The 18817-nt window shown below is 39.8% G+C and overlaps 1 protein-coding gene across 1 annotated transcript in view; it reads right to left on the bottom strand.

Moving 5' to 3' along the window:
• LOC109921805 (collagen alpha-1(XXI) chain) overlaps positions 1 to 18817 on the bottom strand; it is a 300122-nt gene that overhangs the window by 235016 nt on the left and 46289 nt on the right. The window contains exons 6-7 of the mRNA XM_020521855.2: positions 2592 to 2765; positions 2178 to 2255 (exon numbers count right to left, since the gene is read on the bottom strand). Of these exons, the coding sequence (XP_020377444.2) occupies positions 2178 to 2255; positions 2592 to 2765 (252 nt within the window). The remainder of the gene's footprint in view (positions 1 to 2177; positions 2256 to 2591; positions 2766 to 18817) is intronic.

Below are 18817 nucleotides of genomic sequence, written 5' to 3'. Positions count from 1 at the left end.
TCATGCTCGCCTTCATTGCTAAGACCACTGAAGATAGGAGTTGGGATGTCAAGTTGAAGTTGTGCAGGATGTTAGTGAGGCCACTTTTGGAGTATAGTGCACAGTTCCTGTCACCCTGCTACAGGAAGGATTTTATTAAAATGGAGAGAGTTCAGAAAAAAATCACCAGGAAGTTGCCAGGACTGGAGGGTTTGAGTTATAAGGATAGGCTGGGACAAAAGACAAGTTAATGCCTGGGGTGGACCAAGAAAGGCAGAGCAGGTTTGACAGAACGAATGACCTACTCTTGTTCTTATTTCTTATATCCTATTGAATGCTTGTTGGTTGGTGTGGCATTAGCATCTTGTCAGTTAGTGTTCTGAAGCCAGCAAAGCACCCGGTAACTTTACTTGGAGTACAAGTGATTTACTTAAGTGCAGGGCACTTTTATATTGCCTTGCATGATCACACTTGTGTGCTTCTGTGTGTGGTGAGTGAAGGTATTTTATGGCCACACAGCTTAAGAAACCGAAATCAGTAACACCTGATTTTACAAGATGTAATTCATTTGTATAATTTGTGTACGTTTCAAGGTTATTTTGACTCTTGCGTCAATAGTTTAATTGGGAGTGGGGCAAGAGAAATGAAGTGCATGTTAACATTCAAAGTATAACGATCTTAAGTGAACTTAAACAGATGTAAAATCTTAAAGGGGGTAGCAAGCATATTTGAAAATAAATATATTGGTAGTCTTTACATATTGCAACCTATGCAATAACCATTTGGGTGAATAAACTACCTAGTGAAATCCAGTGAATGGCACAATAAATATGGAGGCAAGTAAAGTGTTCGAAGCCAAATGATGGAGTGCCAAAGCACTGTAAACTCATGACTGATATCTGTTAAAGCATATGTGATGCAGAATGTGGTCAGGTGGCCAGCAGCAGAAATGGCTACAACACTGGTTAAGAGCTACAGTCAAGCATTCTAGAAATTTTGTCAAGTTACTTTAAATTCTGTCCTCGGTTAAAGCTGCAACCAGGACACGTTGTGACCTGTCCTGTAAACTGTGCCCTGCAGTTTCCTGTGTTGACCAAATAAGGAAGGTGACATGGTTGTCTGCTCGACAGGTTTGCACCACTATTACTTTATATGGAGCGTGGTAACTGGCTGCTCACAACTTGGTGTTAACATTTGGGGGCTGTTTACCAGTAAATGCCATTGACTGGGATCAAACAGTGCGATCAGGTTTGTTCAATTCATTGGCTGAGTGGCAGAGAAAGTTCTGAAAATGAGCACATTTTGTGCTCAAAGTTAGCAGAACAAAGGATTTTGCGGGAGAAGCTTTTGAGACCAGCATTTGAGAAACATGTGCCCTGAAGTTATCTTCAGAGAAGACAAACAATCCTGAGGCAAGATCCACGCTGAGTACAAATGTTGGCTACTTCGTTTGAATCAGGGTAGCATTTGTTTCCAGCCAAACGTACAGAGTTAAAGTTAGAGTTAGGATTAAATGCAAATTAAGTTAAAGTAAAGTAGAATGAAGTTAAATGAAGTGAGTTAAAGTTCTAGTTAAGTTAGATGAAGTAAGAATTAAATGTTGCAACAAAGGTGTGTTTTAGATTGAGTATTAGTACTTAAAGGGTTAAATAAAGAAGAGTTTTTTTAAATTAAAGTCTGAGTCAGTTCCCTGCTTTTTCCGACATACAAGGGAAGAACACCCAGGTAAAAGATTTGAGTACTCCTTTCTGGCAACAAGACCATAGTGACATGATAATCCCTACTTTCCTGTTCAGGCGCTTCTGCCATGTTAAGATGCACAGCAGAGATATAAATGGTTGAAAAGAACTTTAGGCTATAGCTGAGTATACATGTTACTGCAGTACCAAACCTAGGAGTAAATCAGTTAATACTACTAATTTGCATTTCATTTCATTTTTCATCTAAAGAGGAATTTTATTGATTATTTTCAAACTATGTTTAACTCAATATTACACATTTATCTAAATGAATATATTTAATTTCAGCTCTATCATGGAATTGCTTAAGGTGTGCCCAACGATTTATTGTTAATGACATAGGGATGTCGTCAGTGTACTAAGATTAGAAAGTAATACAACAAGTATGAGTTATGCTTACAAGAAATAAGGGTTACAATGAAGGGAAAGAACATAGGTTCTGTGCAGAGTGATACTTACAACAGCTGGAATTTCACAGGCAGTTTCTCGTTGATTTTGTTCTGGGTCACAGTAAATCCTTAACTTTTGAACGTCAAACTGTAAACAAAATATAATGATAGCAGTATCTGTAGTAGTTTCCCTTTTTAAAACAATGTTATGTATTGTTCTGTATACAACACTTAATAATATTCAATTTTGGAAATATGATGGAGACTTTTGATCCTTAGAACTTATAAATCTCAGCTTCCCATTATTTTGCACAGGAATTGCCACACAACCAGAGCACTTCCATTAATTTTTATTACACAAACTATAAATCAGCAAAACATCAAGAGATATACAGTAAATATAGATGGCCTCTTTAAACCTATAGCGTATGCTAGGAAGTCATTACTGCATGAATGGAATGTACTGAGAAGAAGTCGAACTTACTGGTACAGTTGCTTCTTTCCCAAAGTACTTCCCTATCTGTGTCCTCCCACTGATGAAGATACCAAGAACAGATTCCAGTTGCCTTGTCTCAATTAATTCATCGTCCAGGTACAAAGTGGCATCCCTCTCTGTTACGAGGACTCGCAGTAAGTGCCAGTTTTCATCAAACAATGCCTTGAACAAGAATGAAATGAGATAAAATTATCATCGTGTATTTTAACTTGAGTTTTCTTGTTCTCTTTATATCATGACTGTTCAGTTGCAATATTTTGGTTCTGAAAGAAAAAATGCAATATTTAGAGTATGTGTTTAACTCATTCATATACAGTCCCTCTGTTCTTTCAAGTCAAGAGTTAATCTAGTAAATCCTGACAACCTTGGCAATAGCAGCTGATTCCTTGAAATTAAGGAAGAAATAACGAAGTTCTCTGATTATGAAGTAAACCTTATTGCAATTGAAATGACTGTTAATGTAAAATTAGTCAGCCAAATTTGTACAGTTCTGGGAATTAGTTTTACGCATTTATTAGTAAAATAGAAGCTAGGGCAAAATCCATTATTTTGGTACATGTACAATACAATGGGCTAGATGGAGGTGGAAAAGGAGGAGAGTAACCAAAAGGTTTAATCCGGCTCCCGTGCGATCCAATCTGTCAGTTTAAATGCCAACGCTGCATCTTAACAGGTGTCTTTGGTATGGTGACCAATAATTTATATGGGTAAGTGGACAGCCATGCCAGAAGAGTGAATGCATGATCAGCTGTTGTTCCATATAGCAGTTGAGTCCAAAGCAAGTGGAAATTTATGTTTGTGTGTCTTGGAAACAATATGTGAATGACAGGCCTGTATGTGGGATGGAGGTGCACACAGAAAAGAGGTTTTATTGACATAACACTAACTCTGCATGGCTTTTTTTTTTGTTCTCCATAAAGGCTATACTGCTGCAGGCCATAGCCATACCATGGAAAGAGCCCTCTAGCAATGAAAAAGCCAGGACCCCAGAGAATGCACTGTCATCTGCCTCATTATCAACCTGCATCAGCACAGTTACATCCACACATGCTGGAAGGGTTATATACGTTGAGGAAAACCAGCTGATAAGCACATCACAGAGATGTCCCAGAAACAGAAGTTGTATGTGACAGGTGGACAATCATCTGATCAGAGGACTGCTGAATATTATGCATCTGCTCAGACCCATACTGACGACAAGCCTCTGGACGTGACCACAAGAAACCTGCTGGACATGCACAGAGGCAAGAGGAAAATATAGTGGAGATGGCATGGATTCTGCATAACTTTAGACGAGATTTGGAGGTGTCTGTGCATTCTACGATGGTCCAAACGTTCGGCTACATAAATTTATCCAAAGAGAGGAATGTGACAACCATGGTCAGCAAGGTCAAGGATTCAATTCATATGCACTCTGATTCACATTCAGTCACTCTAGCCATGGGTTCAATGCAACAATGGATGGGGATGAGGGGTACAAGACATGTGGGCCTCCTTCTGGCAGCCCGCTTCCCTTAGGGAGAGAGGGAGGTGCATTTGCACAAACAGATGGTGGAACAGTGTATGCTAGCAGCCCCAGGGTTCTCATCTCAGGATGCTCCCACAACTCCTCCACCATTGACCCCAACAGCTCTTTCAGGCAAGGGCAAAGGGGATTGCCCTTCATCAATGCATAAAATCCCACTACATAAGAGCCTTCAAAGCCCTATAACCGAAGGAGACATCTGTCACAGCCATCGAAGGCGACAGGAAGCTACAATGAGCAAACTGCCTTCGCTTCAAATTGTAATGTCAGGGCAGAACCAAGCACAGTGGGAATAAAATAAATTGAAAACAGTTTCAGCTTTAAGGTGACATGTATTTTCATGTATGTCTCACTTCTTAAAAATGTATACCAAAGTTTGTCATAATTGTTCCGAATTATTGTGATTTATGGGCCATGTCATAGTATCAGATCTAATGGTGATGGCACATCCCCATGGTTCTTGCAATGTGATAGCTAGAAAGGAGATGAAGACAAAGACATTATTATTGAAAGAAATTTGTTGCATTTTGCACATCCTCTACTGAATTTTCATGTAAATTATTGTTTCTGTGTTGATCATTCTATGGAATGATAGCAGGCTAGTCACTCTAGTCCCTCATCCATGCGCTGTAAAGGATATCAGCCCCAATCACTCTCAGTGGGTATAAAAGAGACAGGTGTATTTGCATTCAAAGCACTTCAAAGATGGTACTGAATCATCATAATTGGGCAAGGCAGGCTGTTATATGGATGTCCATGTACCCTCAAGAAATCCTTGATAATAGCACTAACTACTGAGTTTGGTCACAAAAGCTCTATTATCCAAAATAATGCAGTGATCAACATGGTCGCACCATGACCTAATCAATCTTCTAATTTGAAAGATCTTATATTCCTGAGTCAGGCCCTTGGCATTGAATATTAAGTTAATTTTAAAGGCCTTCTTGGCTGTAGGGTTGAAAACCAGACATCACCAATTTTGGGTGGTAGGCCGAAGTGACATAAGGAGCAGCAGCAAGTGGTTAGAATTTAGAATGCACTTCCTGACAATATGATGAATGCAGATTCAACCTAGTTTTCAAAATAGAATTAGATAATTCTCTGAAGGGAAATAATTTGCAGTATTTTGGGGGAAAGACAGAGGAGTGGGACTAGCTGAGTTGCTCTTACAGACAGCTGGCATGGAATCATTATGCCACAAGGCCCCTTTCTGTACTTTACCCATTCTGGAATTTTATGATCCATGGTAGTTCTGAAGAAGGATCACTGGATCCAAAACGCTAACTCTACTTTCTCTCTATAGATGCTGCCAGAGCTGCTGAGCATTTCCAGCGATTCCTGTTTTTGTCAATTAGCTAAAGTGAACTGGGTGGATAGACTAGCAAGAAAGACAGTAAACAAACAGTGACAGACATTTAAGGAGGTAATTCATGACACTCAGCAAAAAATATATCACAGTAATAAGGAATGATTCTAAGAGAGGAACAAACTCAACCATGGCTAACCAAGGAAGTTAAGCAGATAAGAAGTTGAAAGAAAAAGCATATAACATGGGAAAAGTCAGTGATAGCTCCTAAGACTGAGACAAATTCTGAATCTAGCAAAGGAGGACTAAAAAGATAATAAAGAGAGATAAGATTAATTATGAGGGCAAACTAGTGAGAAATATAAAAACTGACAATAAGAGCTTCTCAAAATATATTAAAAAAGAAGACAGAGGTCAAAGTGAATGCCGACCACTTGGAAAATGAATCTGGGGAGACAGTTATGGGGAATGAGGGATTGACGGAGGAGTTAAACAGATATTTTACATCAATCTGAGGTGGAAGATACTTTGAATATCCCATTAACACTAAAGAGTACTGGGGAGAAATTAGGTATCATCACCATTACTAGAAAAGTAGCATTAGACAAACTGATGGGGCGAAAGGCAGATAAGTCCACTGGCCCTGATGCCTTGCATCCTAGAACTTTAAAAGAAGTAATTAAAGAGATTGTGGAAGTATTGGTTGTAATTTTCCAAAATGCTCAGATTCCAGAGAAATACCAAGGATTGGAAAACTGCCAATGTGACACCCATAGTCACAAAGGGAGTGAGGCTAAAAGCAGTTAGCTAAAGGCCAATTAGCCTAACATCTACTATTGGAAAATGTTGGGACCAATTGTGAAGGAAATAACAGCAGCACTTTTGGAAAATCATAATTTACTCAAGCTGAGTCAGCATGGTTTCATGAAAGGGAAATCATGTCTGAGTTTTTCTGAGAAAGAACCATTCTGAGGAAGGGTCACTGGGCCCAAAAAGTTAACTCTGACTTCTCTCCACAGATGCTGTCAGACCTGCTGAGCTTTCCCAGCAATTTCTGTTTTTGTCACTAGGACAATCCCTGGTATGGAGAGATTGATGAGCAAAGGATAAACAGTTTGGACTCTACTCATTGCAGTTCAGAAGATTGAGAAGTGATTTAATTGAAACATCCAGGATTCTTAATAGGCTTGACAGTAAATGCTGAGAGGATGTTTCCCATCATGGAAGAGTCCAGGTCCAGTGGGCACAATTTCAGAATAAAGGGACATCAATTTGAGACTGAGATGAGGAGGAATTTCTTCTCTCAGAGAGTTAAGAGTCTTGGAAACTCCATGCCACAAAGAGCTGTGGGGGCTAACTCCTTGTGTATATTTAAGATTGAGATAGATAGATCAGTAGGTGAATCAAGAGTGACAAGGAAAATGCAGGCAAGTGGACATGAGTAATGTCGGATCAGTCATTGAATGGCGGAGTAGGTTCAAAGGGCCAAATGGTCAACTTCTGCACCTATTTCTTATGGTCTTATAATTTAGAAGAATAAGGTAAGACAATATGGGCCAAGTTGGGAATTGCAAATATTGAGCTACTTTCATGTTAGAAGGCTAGGCTGAGACACTTTGCAGTGCTGGCACGTGACAGTCCTGTGAACTGATCCATGTGCTTGGTGGTCTGGCCAAAATTTGTTTTTGGGTTTCATGTAGATTCTGTCTTTAAGATTTGGTGTAAAATGTGGTTCACCAGTTGGAGACTGCAAAAAGTAATGAGCTACTAGGTGGTTTGAAGGAAGGTGATCTCAGGTTCATACTAAACAGATCGAAACAGTCCATTTGCTGTTCCAAAAATAAACCTTAATGCTTTTTGGGTGTGTTTTGAGTGACCTTAAAGGTCTCATTAGGGATTATGAGTACGACTAGGTCAACATGAGTGAGAGTTTAATTTGTCCCCCCTACAATGCTGTAAATACTAAATACCTAGGGACTGATTTTGTGTTCTTCCTCTTCAGCTAATTGGAATTCATTTAAATTTGTAGGTTTATGTCATTAATGTAGACTCGTCTATGGAAATGCAACCATTATTACAGGCCTAGATATTTTATAAATGTTTTTACTACTTGTTAAGATGTTAATTAACTGGCCTGTAGTTTCCTATTTTCTGATATCCCAATTCATCTACCATCTCTATATTTTCCATCAACAATTCACAAAATATGCTTTCTATAGGACCAATGTTCACTTTATTAAATCTTATCTTTTATAGAATATTTATAGAAACTGAAACTAGCTTTTTATTGTACATGTATGGCTAGCTTCCTCTCATATTTTAATTTTTCCTTTCTTATCGTATTAGTTATTCTTCAATTTTCTAGTAATTTGTCCAATCTTCTGACCTGTCATCTTTCTTTGCTTGAATGATATGTACTTTTTTTTAGGTTTGATCCTATCATTAACCAGCAACTGGGGACTTTAATTATGTGGAGAGGCCAGAGAAATTGTGAATGATGTCTCTTTTCTTTTGTTAGCCTTTTTCTCTGTTGCTAACCTCAAATTTCTCAGTCTACAAATGTATTTTTTCAAAATACTGTCTGCGGCCAAGTGGTCAATGACCTAAGCAACTACACTTAATCTATCATTAGCTAAACAGTTTCTGTAAGCAAGGCCTGATGGAATGCAAAGAGGCGAAGGTTACCACAGGTCAAAAACAAACAAGGACCAGCCCAGATCTATCTTACATATTGCAAAGAGGTGGTCAATCTTAGTAATGGGAGGTTCATTATGACTCAAAATTCATTAAGAGGTACTATATCAAAACAACACGGAGGAACATTAGTTTGTATATTTCACCGTTTCAACCAGACGCCATGGTGACATGGAATAATCATATCTTGAAAAGGGGACGGGTATACCTAGGATGACCTGGCCTAATCTCATAGGGTGCTACGACCCCTGCCCTGTGATCCCTTTGGCTAAAGCTCAAGAACATTCCAGAAGGGCTCAGAAATGGGGTATATGAAGGGAAATTGGTGGCCATTCCCTTAGTGAAGACTCAGCTGGTGAAAACTTTGTGCAAGACCCATTTCGTACCAAGAATATCCGAAGTGTACCTGCCGATGGAGCTCTGTGAAGTGAATTTAGCAGCCTAATCAAGTTCACCACAGTCAGCTAGTTGGGGGGAAATTAAATTGTTGTGTTACAGTTGGTTCTTTAACTTGTGAGTGTTTTAATAAAACTAAGTTTGAACTGCAGTCTTTGTTTGCCTCATTCAGTAACAGCATCTAGGTAAACATGTTTTATGAGTAATAAAATGGACAAAGTGTCTGTATAGAATATTTCACAAGCAACGCATTCCTATCCTCATAGTGCTGTGTTTTCTTAAAGTTGCTGTAACTAATGAATATATAAATATATGCCTTCCCGTTACAACTTCCACATCATAACCCTAATTTAATTCTTGCCATCTGTTGACCTTTCCCAATTTTCTGATTAGCTTCCCATGATCAGTTCCAAATTCCAAAAATGAATACACTTAATTAATTCCTATTCTTTATTTCATCCAGTTTCTACCTTTTACTGTTTAAACATATATCTGCCCAACTTCATTTCACTTCTATAAAAGGTTTCAGTTCCCTTGTGTTTGTCAAGAAAGTGTTTAAAATTAAACTTCTTTCAGCTCACCACCACCTTCTAAAGGGCAATTAGGAGTGGGCAACAAATGCAGGCTTTGTTAGAGACACACCCACATGTTATGAACAAATTTTAAAAAAACACAAAGATTATAGATACAAAGATTGTAAAAACAGAAACTGCTGCAGAAACTCAGCAAGCATCTGTGGAGAGAAAACAGAGTTAACCTTTTGAGTCCAGTGACCCATCTTCAGAACTGATAGCAGTTAGAAAAGGTGGTATTTAGGCTGATGACAGGGGTGGGATAGGGTAAGAGTGAACAGATAGATGGAGATGGAGTCCAGAGAGAGTGAAAAGGGTAGGCAGATAAAGAGATTGTTGATAGCAAGTCAGGGAAGAAGAGAAGCTAAATAAAAACCAAAAGAACTGCAGATGCTGTAAATCAGGAACACTGGACACCAAACGTTAACGCTGACTTTTCTTCACAGATGCTGCCAGACCTGCTGAGCTTTTCCGGCAACTTCTGTTTTTGTTCAAGAAGAGAAGCTAGATAGGTCATAATAGGGGCTTTGAGTAGTTGAAAATAGTTTGGCTGTGCTGAAAGCAACCCATTTCATGACAGGTCCTGGGGTGTGGGTAATAGACAAGGAAGCAGGTGTTCACGCACAAAAATTATTAAACTCGATGCTGAATCCTGAAGACTGTAAGGTCCCAACTGGAAAATGAAGTGTTGCTCCTCTAGCTTTCATTGAGCCTCATTGGAGCACTGCAGCAGATCTGAGACAGAAAAGTTGGCATGGGACATGGTTGTGGGTCGAACTGGCAGGCAACTGGAAGGTTGGGGTCATTTTTACAGACAGTAAGTAGGTGTTCCCAAAGCCATCAACCAGTCTGCATTTCGTCTCCCCAACATACAGGAGATTGTATTGTGAGCAGCAAATACAGTTGGCTAGATTGCTGCTTCACCTGGAAGGTGTGCATGGGGCCTTGGAGAGTATGGAGGGAGTAAACAGACTAGCACTGCACCTTCTACAAGTGCATGTCAAGGGGCCATGGAGGTGTGGGGAGGTGTTGGGATTGGAAGAGGAGTGGATTAGGATGTCCCGGAAGAAATGGACCCCGCAGAATGTGTTGTGTCATGCCACTCAAGGTGACGTAAACGGAAGTTAATGATCCTTCAGTAAACCAGTGGTCGTCTAGGTGCACAGTGCCCTTTGTCAGCTGGCACAGCACAAGGGCTGCCAGTCTTTCGGTCAATATCTATTTCCATTTGGAAAGGCAAGGATAGTCTACATGGCTTTGTGTGTGGGAAATCATGTCTCACTAACTTGATTGAGGTTTTTGAAGTGACAAAGAAGATTGTTGAAGGCAGAGCAATGGACATTGTGTATAAAAACTTCAGTAAGGCATTCAACAAGGTTCTGCACAGTAGACCGGTTGGCAAGGTTAGATCGCATGGAATCTTGGGGAGCTAGCCAATTGGATACAAAATGAGGCATGTGACCAATGGTTATTGCACAGATTGGTGCTGGGTCCACTGCTTTTCATCACTCATATAGGAGTATGGTTGGTAAGTTTGCAGGTGACACCAAAATTCATGGTGTAGTGGACAGAAAAGAATGTTATCTCAGAATACAACAGATCAGATAGGCCAATGGACTGAGAAGTGGCAGATGGAGTTTAATCTAGATAAATGTGAGGAGTTGCATTTTAGTAGGGCAAATCAGGGCAGGACTTACACAGTTAATGGTAGGACCCTGGGGAGTGTTGCCGAACAAAGAGACCTAAGAGTGCAAGTATATAGTTCCTTGGAAATGGAGTCACAGGTAGACAAGGTGGTGAAGATGTTGGCACACTTGCGTTCATTGGACAGTGCATTGAGTATATGGGATGCCATGCTGCAGCTGTACAGGACATCCATTATGCCACTTTTTGAATACTGCATTCAATTCTGGTCTCCCTGTTGTAGGAAAGATGTTGTGAAACTTAAAAGGATTCAGAAAAGATTTACATGGATGATGCTGGGATTGGAGGGCTTGAGCTATTGGGAATGGCTGAATAGGCTTGGTCTATTTTCTCTGGAGCATTGGAGGCAGAAGGGTGACCTCATAGAGGTTTATAAAATCATGAGGGGAATGGATAGGGTGAATAGCCAAGGTCTCTTTCCCAGGGTAGGGAAGTCCAAAACCAGAGGGCACAGGTTTAAAGGAGAGAGGAAAGATTTAAAAGGGACCTAAGGGGAAACCTTTTCATGCAGAGGGTGGTATGAGTATGGAATGAGTTGCCAGAGGAAGTGGCGGAGGTGGGTACAATTACAATATTTAAAAAGCATCTGGGCAGGTACATGAATAGGAAGGGTTCAGAGGAATATGGGCCAAATGCTGGCATATGAGATTAAATCAGTTCAGGATATCTGGTTGGCTTGGATGAGTCGGACTGAAGGATCTGTTTCTGTACAGTGTAACTCTTTGAATCTATGAGTGGCATGCTGTTTCAAGAATGGTAAGATGGGGCTAGAATAGGACTTGAGTGATGTCTTAGGGCCACAGTTGGTAATTAATGAGGTATGCTTTGTAAGTTACAGTGAGTAATCCCACTAGACCTCATACCAGGAAACCCTCAAAAAAACTCAACTTGCACTTAGTCAAAAAATTGTAAGTTTCAGCCCAGGGAATATTTAATATCAATTTAATATAAATCTCTACACAAGCTACTTCAATGCTAAATATTTTGAAAAATCCCAATCACAAGATAGACGAAGTGAAGTTTGTGAATTGAAATGGCACAGACACAAAGCTGCAATTTTTTAAAATCCTTGACAGGATGCAAGCATCACTGGTTAGGTCAGGATTTATTGCCAAAACCTAATTGCACTTAAGAAGATGATGGTGAGCCAGGTTGATCTGCAGCACTCCATGTACTCCAGGTACACCTACGACGCTGTCTGAAAGGGAATTGCAGGATTTTGACTGAGCAACAGTGACAGAAAGGTGATATCATCCAAAGTCAGGATGCCGTGTGGCTTGGATAGTAAACTCTTGATGGTGGTGTTTCCATGCATTTGCTGCTCTTGTCCTTCTAAGGTGGAGGGGTCACGGTTTTGGAAGGCATTGTCAAAGGTGCCGTGATAAAATGCTGCTGTGCATTTTGTGAATGATACATACTGATGCCACTGTGATTGGTGGTGGATGGGATGAATGTTCAAGGTGGTAGATAGGTGCCAACTAAGTGGGCTTGAACTTCTTGAGTTTTGTTGTCATTGCCCTCAACCAAGGAAACAGAAAGTATTCCATCACACTTTTGATTTGTGCCTTGTAGATGGTGGGCAGGCTTTGTGGCATCAGAATGTTGGTTACCTACCTAGTTCTTGCATATTGCTGGTGTAGTGCTTGATTCAAAATAGAGTCCATGGTACACACCAATATTTCTGGCGTGGACCTTGTTGGATGCAATCTTGGGTAGGCTGGCAAGGGCTGTCTAATGACTACCAAGCTCATGATATTAATTTGCAATCTATGAACAACTGAGCAGCAAGCATGAAAGCCAAGGTGCCTCATAAATATGGTTATGCTAACAAATGGGGTGGTTAGTTAATAGTCTGGCTGTCTGAACCGCCTGACAATATCAGGCAAGTGCATATCAAAATTCATTGGGCATGCTGCACAACTTTGTCACATAAAAGCTTAGCTCTTGCCATTAGTTATGTGGGGATTATCTGAGGAATAAAATGAGGAGAAGAAATAAGTAAAGGAATAACAAGAAGAGGACATGGAGGTAGGAGGAAGGGAGGGTGGACTTATCAGCAGAAATAAGCTGTTTGAAGAAAAGAAATACAGTTCTGTTGGGCCACATTGTTCATGATTGACTCATCTGACCACAGTAACAGTGAACACAGTCCCTATTTCCCATCACTAACAATCCTACACCTTATCTTCCATCCATTACTATCACACAGCTCCCTTGGTCACAACGCTGAATAATTTTCTTTTTAATTCGCTCATGGGATGTGGGTGTCACCAGCTTTTATTGTCCATCCTTACTTTCCCTTGAGAAGGTGGTGGTGAGCTACCTTCTGAACTGCTGCAGTCCATCTGCGGTAGGTAGACCCACTTTGCTGGGAGACTGATTATGAAGGGAGTTCCAGGTCTTTGACTGAGCAACGCTGAAGGAACAGTGATATGTTTCCAACTAAGGATGGTGTGTGGCTTGGAGGGGAACTTGGTGGTGTTCCCATGTATCTGCTACCCTTGCCCTTCGAGGTGGAAGTGTCGAGGATTTGGGAGGTGCTGTCTAAGGAGTCTTGGTGAATTTCTGCATTGCATCTTGTAGATAGTACACACTGCTGCTACTGAGAGTGACAATGACTTGTGCCTTACAAAAGATGAACAATCCTTGGGGAGTCAGGAAGTGAGTCACTCGCAACAGTATTTTTAGCCTGTGACCTGTTTTCGTGGCCTCTGTATCCAAACAGCTAGTCCAGGACAGTTTCCGGTCAATGGTGACCCCCGAAATGTTGATAGTAAGAGATTCAGTGATAGCAACACAATTGAATTTCAAGGAGAGGTGGTCAGGTTCTCAATTATTGGAGATGGTAATTACTTGGCACTTATATGGCACAAATGTTACTTGCCACTTTTAAACCCTTATCTACTTGTCCTGCTAACTTAAGAGACCAGTGGATATGAGCATCAAGTTCCCTCTGAATCTTGGTGCTTCCCAGGATCCTGTTGTTCATTATGCCTTACCTTGTTTGTCCTGCCCAAGTGCATCATCTCATAGTTATCTGGATTGAATGCAATTTGCCACTGATCAGCCCATATGACCAGTCTGTCCATATACTCCTGTAATCTAGGGCTATCGTCCTCACTATTTACCACCCTACCAATTTTCATATCATCTGTGAATTTACTGATCAACCTTCCTACAGTCAAATCTTAAATCATATATATATACCACAAACAGCAACGACCCTAACACTGATTCTTACAAAACCTCATTGGACACAGGCTTCCAATAAAAAAAAATCCCTCATCTAAAGCCCTGCTTCCTGCCACTCTGCAATTCTGGATTAAATTAGCCAAATTTTCTTGGGCTTTTGCCTTGACTACAAGTTTCCTATAAGGGATTTTTCAAAAGCAGATTAATTTTGTTCCTCAGAATTGTTTCCAATAGTTTCCCTACCACATTAGACTGATTGTCCTGCACTTTCCTGGTTTATCCCTGCCTCCCTTCTTGAATAATGGTCCCACATTGACTGTGTTCTCATCCTCTGACACTCTTGTGTCCAGAGAGGAATTTAAAATTATTGTCACCTCCCCTGTTATATCAACCTGTTAAACCTTTCCTCATAAGACAATTGTTTAATCTCCTAATGAACCTTTTCTGTATGGCTGTTGAACCAATTATATCCTTCCCTAAATAATACCAAAACTGTACATAGTGCTATGGGTATCTCATCAAAACACTGTAGAACTCTAGTGAAACTTTCCCACCTTTATACTTTATACCATTTACATTTAAAAAACCTGACATTTCATTTGCCTTTCTAATTAATTGCTGTAGCGCCGTGCTAATGTTGTGATTTATGTGCAATATGAAAGCTTTTGATCTGGAAGTACAGTAAGTCAAATTGATGCCCATGAAATCTGATATTTTAAAATAATGTTAGAAAACGAACTTTAAATATTTGCATCAATTGTAGTTTTCTTGAATAATAACAAATATTGGTTCATATGTCAATAAGATTATAAGATGTAGGAGTAGACATAGGCTATTCATCCTATTGAATCTGCTCTGCATTCAATGAGATCACCTGGCAACCCTTGATCTTGAAACAGAACCAGCTGGAAAGAAATTAAGATCAGACGTCCTATGGCTGGAGGAGTCAAATAATAGTTGCAGCCATAAAGGAGAAATACATGCAGAAGAACTGGGGATTAAAAGTTATCAGCGCAGATACTGGCACAAAAAGAAAGCAGAAATACACTGAAAGAAGAGCACAGAGAATTCTTGGGGAGATATAAACCAGTTTTGGGATTAAAAAAAACTCTTGGAAGTACCATGGGAATTGGGCAACAAGATCTGTAACCCAGAAAACTGACACAGTAGCTTGGAGATATTAAAGAGCTGATGTTTTCCAATTGTTATTGTTTGGTTGGAAAGGAACTCTGGAAAGCTACAGGACTACTGTACTTCAAAAGGAAAGAGGATTTGCAGAAATTCTTGCTGATGAAAACAATAGTGGAACTCAAAGGCAAAAGCTTTCAGAAGTATAGGTAATTAGATTGAAGTCCTTACTTATATTGTGTGAATATTTTGGAACTATGTAGTCACTTGGTGCCATATTCGTGAGGGGACTGATGTGAATGTTTATAATTGCAAAAGACACATTTTTGTTGTATTAACTGTTTAACATGAATTTATGCTTTTTTATTCAAAGTGTAGACTGATTGTGAATTCATGTATAATTTGTGTTGGTTCTGACTTGTGTTAAAACTTCAAAATTAGAACTTTGTTGCAATTTTTTTCCATTTTGGGGACACTCAGTTTGTCCCATGGAGATCAAAACATGGTCAAATCAAACTTGTTGGGGCTGTTATCCAGAAAAAAACCCCAAGACTTGGACTCTGTGATAGTAATGGAATGAAGGTACAATTTCAACTCAGGATGATATATGACTTGGAGGGGAACATGCAAATGCAGAAGATAATATTCTAATGTGGCTGCTGTCTTTGTCCTTCTTGAGGTTCTGTGTTTGGATGGTGCTGTTAATTGAGCATTGAGTTGATGCAGGGCATCTTGTGAAAAGTACACACTGCTACAATTATGGCCCGGTGGTGAAAAAAGTGAATATTTAAGATAGCAGCTATGATACTGATCAAATGGGTTACTTTGTCTTAGATGGTGTTGAGCATTTTGATTAACATTCTAGCTGCACTCATTTGGACAAGTGGAGAGTATTCCATCATATTCCTTTGCACATGATGGAACAATGCCTTTGCTAACCTGTCACCATTGTGCGGAGTGTAGCAGAGATAGATTCCTACAGGGACCCCTCAGTAGATCATGGGGTACCCAAAAATAAGTAAGATTGGAGATTCACTTGGTGGCATCCCTCAAGTGGGAGCTCCATCTCCAACACCACAATGAGGACAAAACACTGGTGGAAGGCAGCGGGTAGCTCTTAACTGGCCACTTAAACACTTAAGTGATTGAACAGATCTCCAAGAAGGCAGTTAATCTGACATAGAGTCATAGAGTCAAATAGCAAGGAAACAGACCCTTCGATCCAACTAGCCCATGCTAATCATAATCCCAAACTAAATTAGTCCTTCCTGCCTATGCTTGGCCTATATCTCTCCAAATATTTCTTATTCATGGGCTTATCTAAACATCTTTTAAACCGTTGTAACTACACCCACATCCACCACTTCCTCTGGAAGTTCATTCCACATGTGAACCACTCTGTGAAAAAAATTCTCCCATGTTTTTAAAAAATGTTTCTCCTCTCACCTTAAAAATATGCCCCTAGTTTTGAAGTATCCCACCCTAGGGAAAAGACAACTTGCCAATGACCTTATCCATACCCCTCATGATTTTATTAACCTCTATGAAGTTACCTTTCAACCTCCTACGCTTTAGTGAAAGAAGTCCCAGGCTATCCAGCCTCTCCTTATAACTCAAACTCTCCATTCCCAGCAACATCCTGGTAAACCTCTCCTGAACCCTCTCCAGCTTAATAATATCCTTCCTATTATAGGACAACTAGAACTGGTCGCAGTACTCTAGAAGAGGCCTCACCAACATCCCATACAAGTTCAATATAATATTTATATTATTAAATAACAAGGATATATGGACGTGTGATAAACAGGATGTCACCACTAAATTGAACAGGATATAGACGGGCTGGCAGAACGTAGAAGCAGAAGCAATTTCGATTTAATAGCACATTTCTAAAGTAATCGGTGAGACATGGGGCCCTGAGAGTTCATGTGCATGGAGCTTTGAAGATAGCAGGACCTACTGAGAAAGCAGTTACCAAAGTACATGGGATCTTGGACTTCCAAAGCAGAGGTATGGTGTACAAAAGCAGATAAATTACGCTGAATACTTATATTTATATTTAGGCTACAACAAAAGTAATGTGTTTGGTACAGTCACCACCTTAAAGATGTAAGGGACCTTGGGTAGGTGCAGAAGATACTAACTAGAATGCTTCATGGATGAGGAATTTTAGCTCCGAGGTTAAGGGGTAGAACCTGGGATTGTTGTCCTTGGAAAATGAGTTTAAGGAGAGATGTAATTAATTTTGTACAAGATTATAACATATTTAGGGAAGGGAGACTATGAATATGGTTCCCATTATCATATGGCACTACAACTAAGGGTGGAAGATTTAAGGTTTTGGGTAAGAGATACAGGGGTATGTGAGGAAGAACTTTTTGTGTAGTGAGTGGCAATGACATGGAACTTGCTGCCTATGAGGATGATGTAAGCAGAGACGATCAACGATTTTAAAAAATAGAATGGGCACTTAAGAAAATTTAGCTTGCAGAGCCATATGGATCGAGCAACTGAATGGACTGACTAGATTGCTGCCAAGAGCTTCCTTCTGTGCTGTAATGACTTAAAGCTGTACAATGCCACATTTTGAAGATAGTAGCTTATCTTAGTTTGCAGAGGCTGGTGAGATAAGAAACCATGAGCACCCTATTCACTGAAACCATTCATCTGTAAATTCACTCCTACGCAGTAGAATACATCTATATTCAACAGAAACAGGAAACTACATAACTGACTGTATCATTAAGTTGTTGAATTGTGAAAAGCATTAAGAATATGAAAGTCTTCTGATGACAGGAAATCTCTCAAGTGTATCTAACATTCACTCCACAAAATACAGCAGCAGAATAAAATTCCTTCTTCTTTGATGATATCCACTCTATAGGGATAATTCTAAAGATACAAAATCAAGCAAACAATTATTGTTAACACTCAAATGCACCTAGAGTAGTATTTTACCAAATTCGGTACATATATCCCTTTCGTGATTCATACCATATCTTTCACTCCACTAGGGTACTTCAGGATAACAGTATTTTTACAGAAGTTAGTCAGGCCATCATGTCTGCACCAGCGTGAATGAGCATCCTGAGTCAGTCCCATTTTCCCGCCCTTTTCCCATACTCTTGCATATTGTTTCTGTTTAAATAATCATCTAATGCCCTTCAGAATATTTCAAGTGAACTTTCCTCCGCTACACTTTCCAGCAGTGCATTCCCAATTACTCGCTATGTGAAAAAAAATTTTCTGTCATCACATTTGTTTCTTTTGTAAACTACCTTCTATCTATGCTCTGTCATTCTCAATCCTTTTATGAGAGGGAATAGTTTTTCTCTATCTACTCTATCCAGTCATCCCAAGATTTTGAAAACTTCTATCAAATTTCCTCTCAGCATCTCCTCTCCAAAGTAAACAACCCGAACCTCTCCAATTTCAGAACTGAAGTTTCCCATCTGTAGAACGAGTCTTGTAAACCTCTTATGCACTCTCCCTAATGTATTCACATCATTTCAATAGTGTGGTGCCCAGATACTCCAGTTGAGGTCTAACTAGCATCTTATATAAGTTCAGCTTAACTTCCTTGCTCCCATATTCTTTGCTGCCATCAATAAAGCCAAGGATACGCATGTTTACTCTACCTGTCCTCCCACATATGCACATGTACAACCAGGTGTCTCTACTTCTACATATCCTTTAG

This window comes from Rhincodon typus, chromosome 5 (assembly GCF_021869965.1).
Source record: "Rhincodon typus isolate 14 chromosome 5, sRhiTyp1.1, whole genome shotgun sequence".
Classification (NCBI taxonomy): domain Eukaryota; kingdom Metazoa; phylum Chordata; class Chondrichthyes; order Orectolobiformes; family Rhincodontidae; genus Rhincodon; species Rhincodon typus.
The sequence above is the reverse complement of the archived record's forward strand: the minus strand, read 5'-3'. Positions and strand labels throughout refer to the sequence as shown.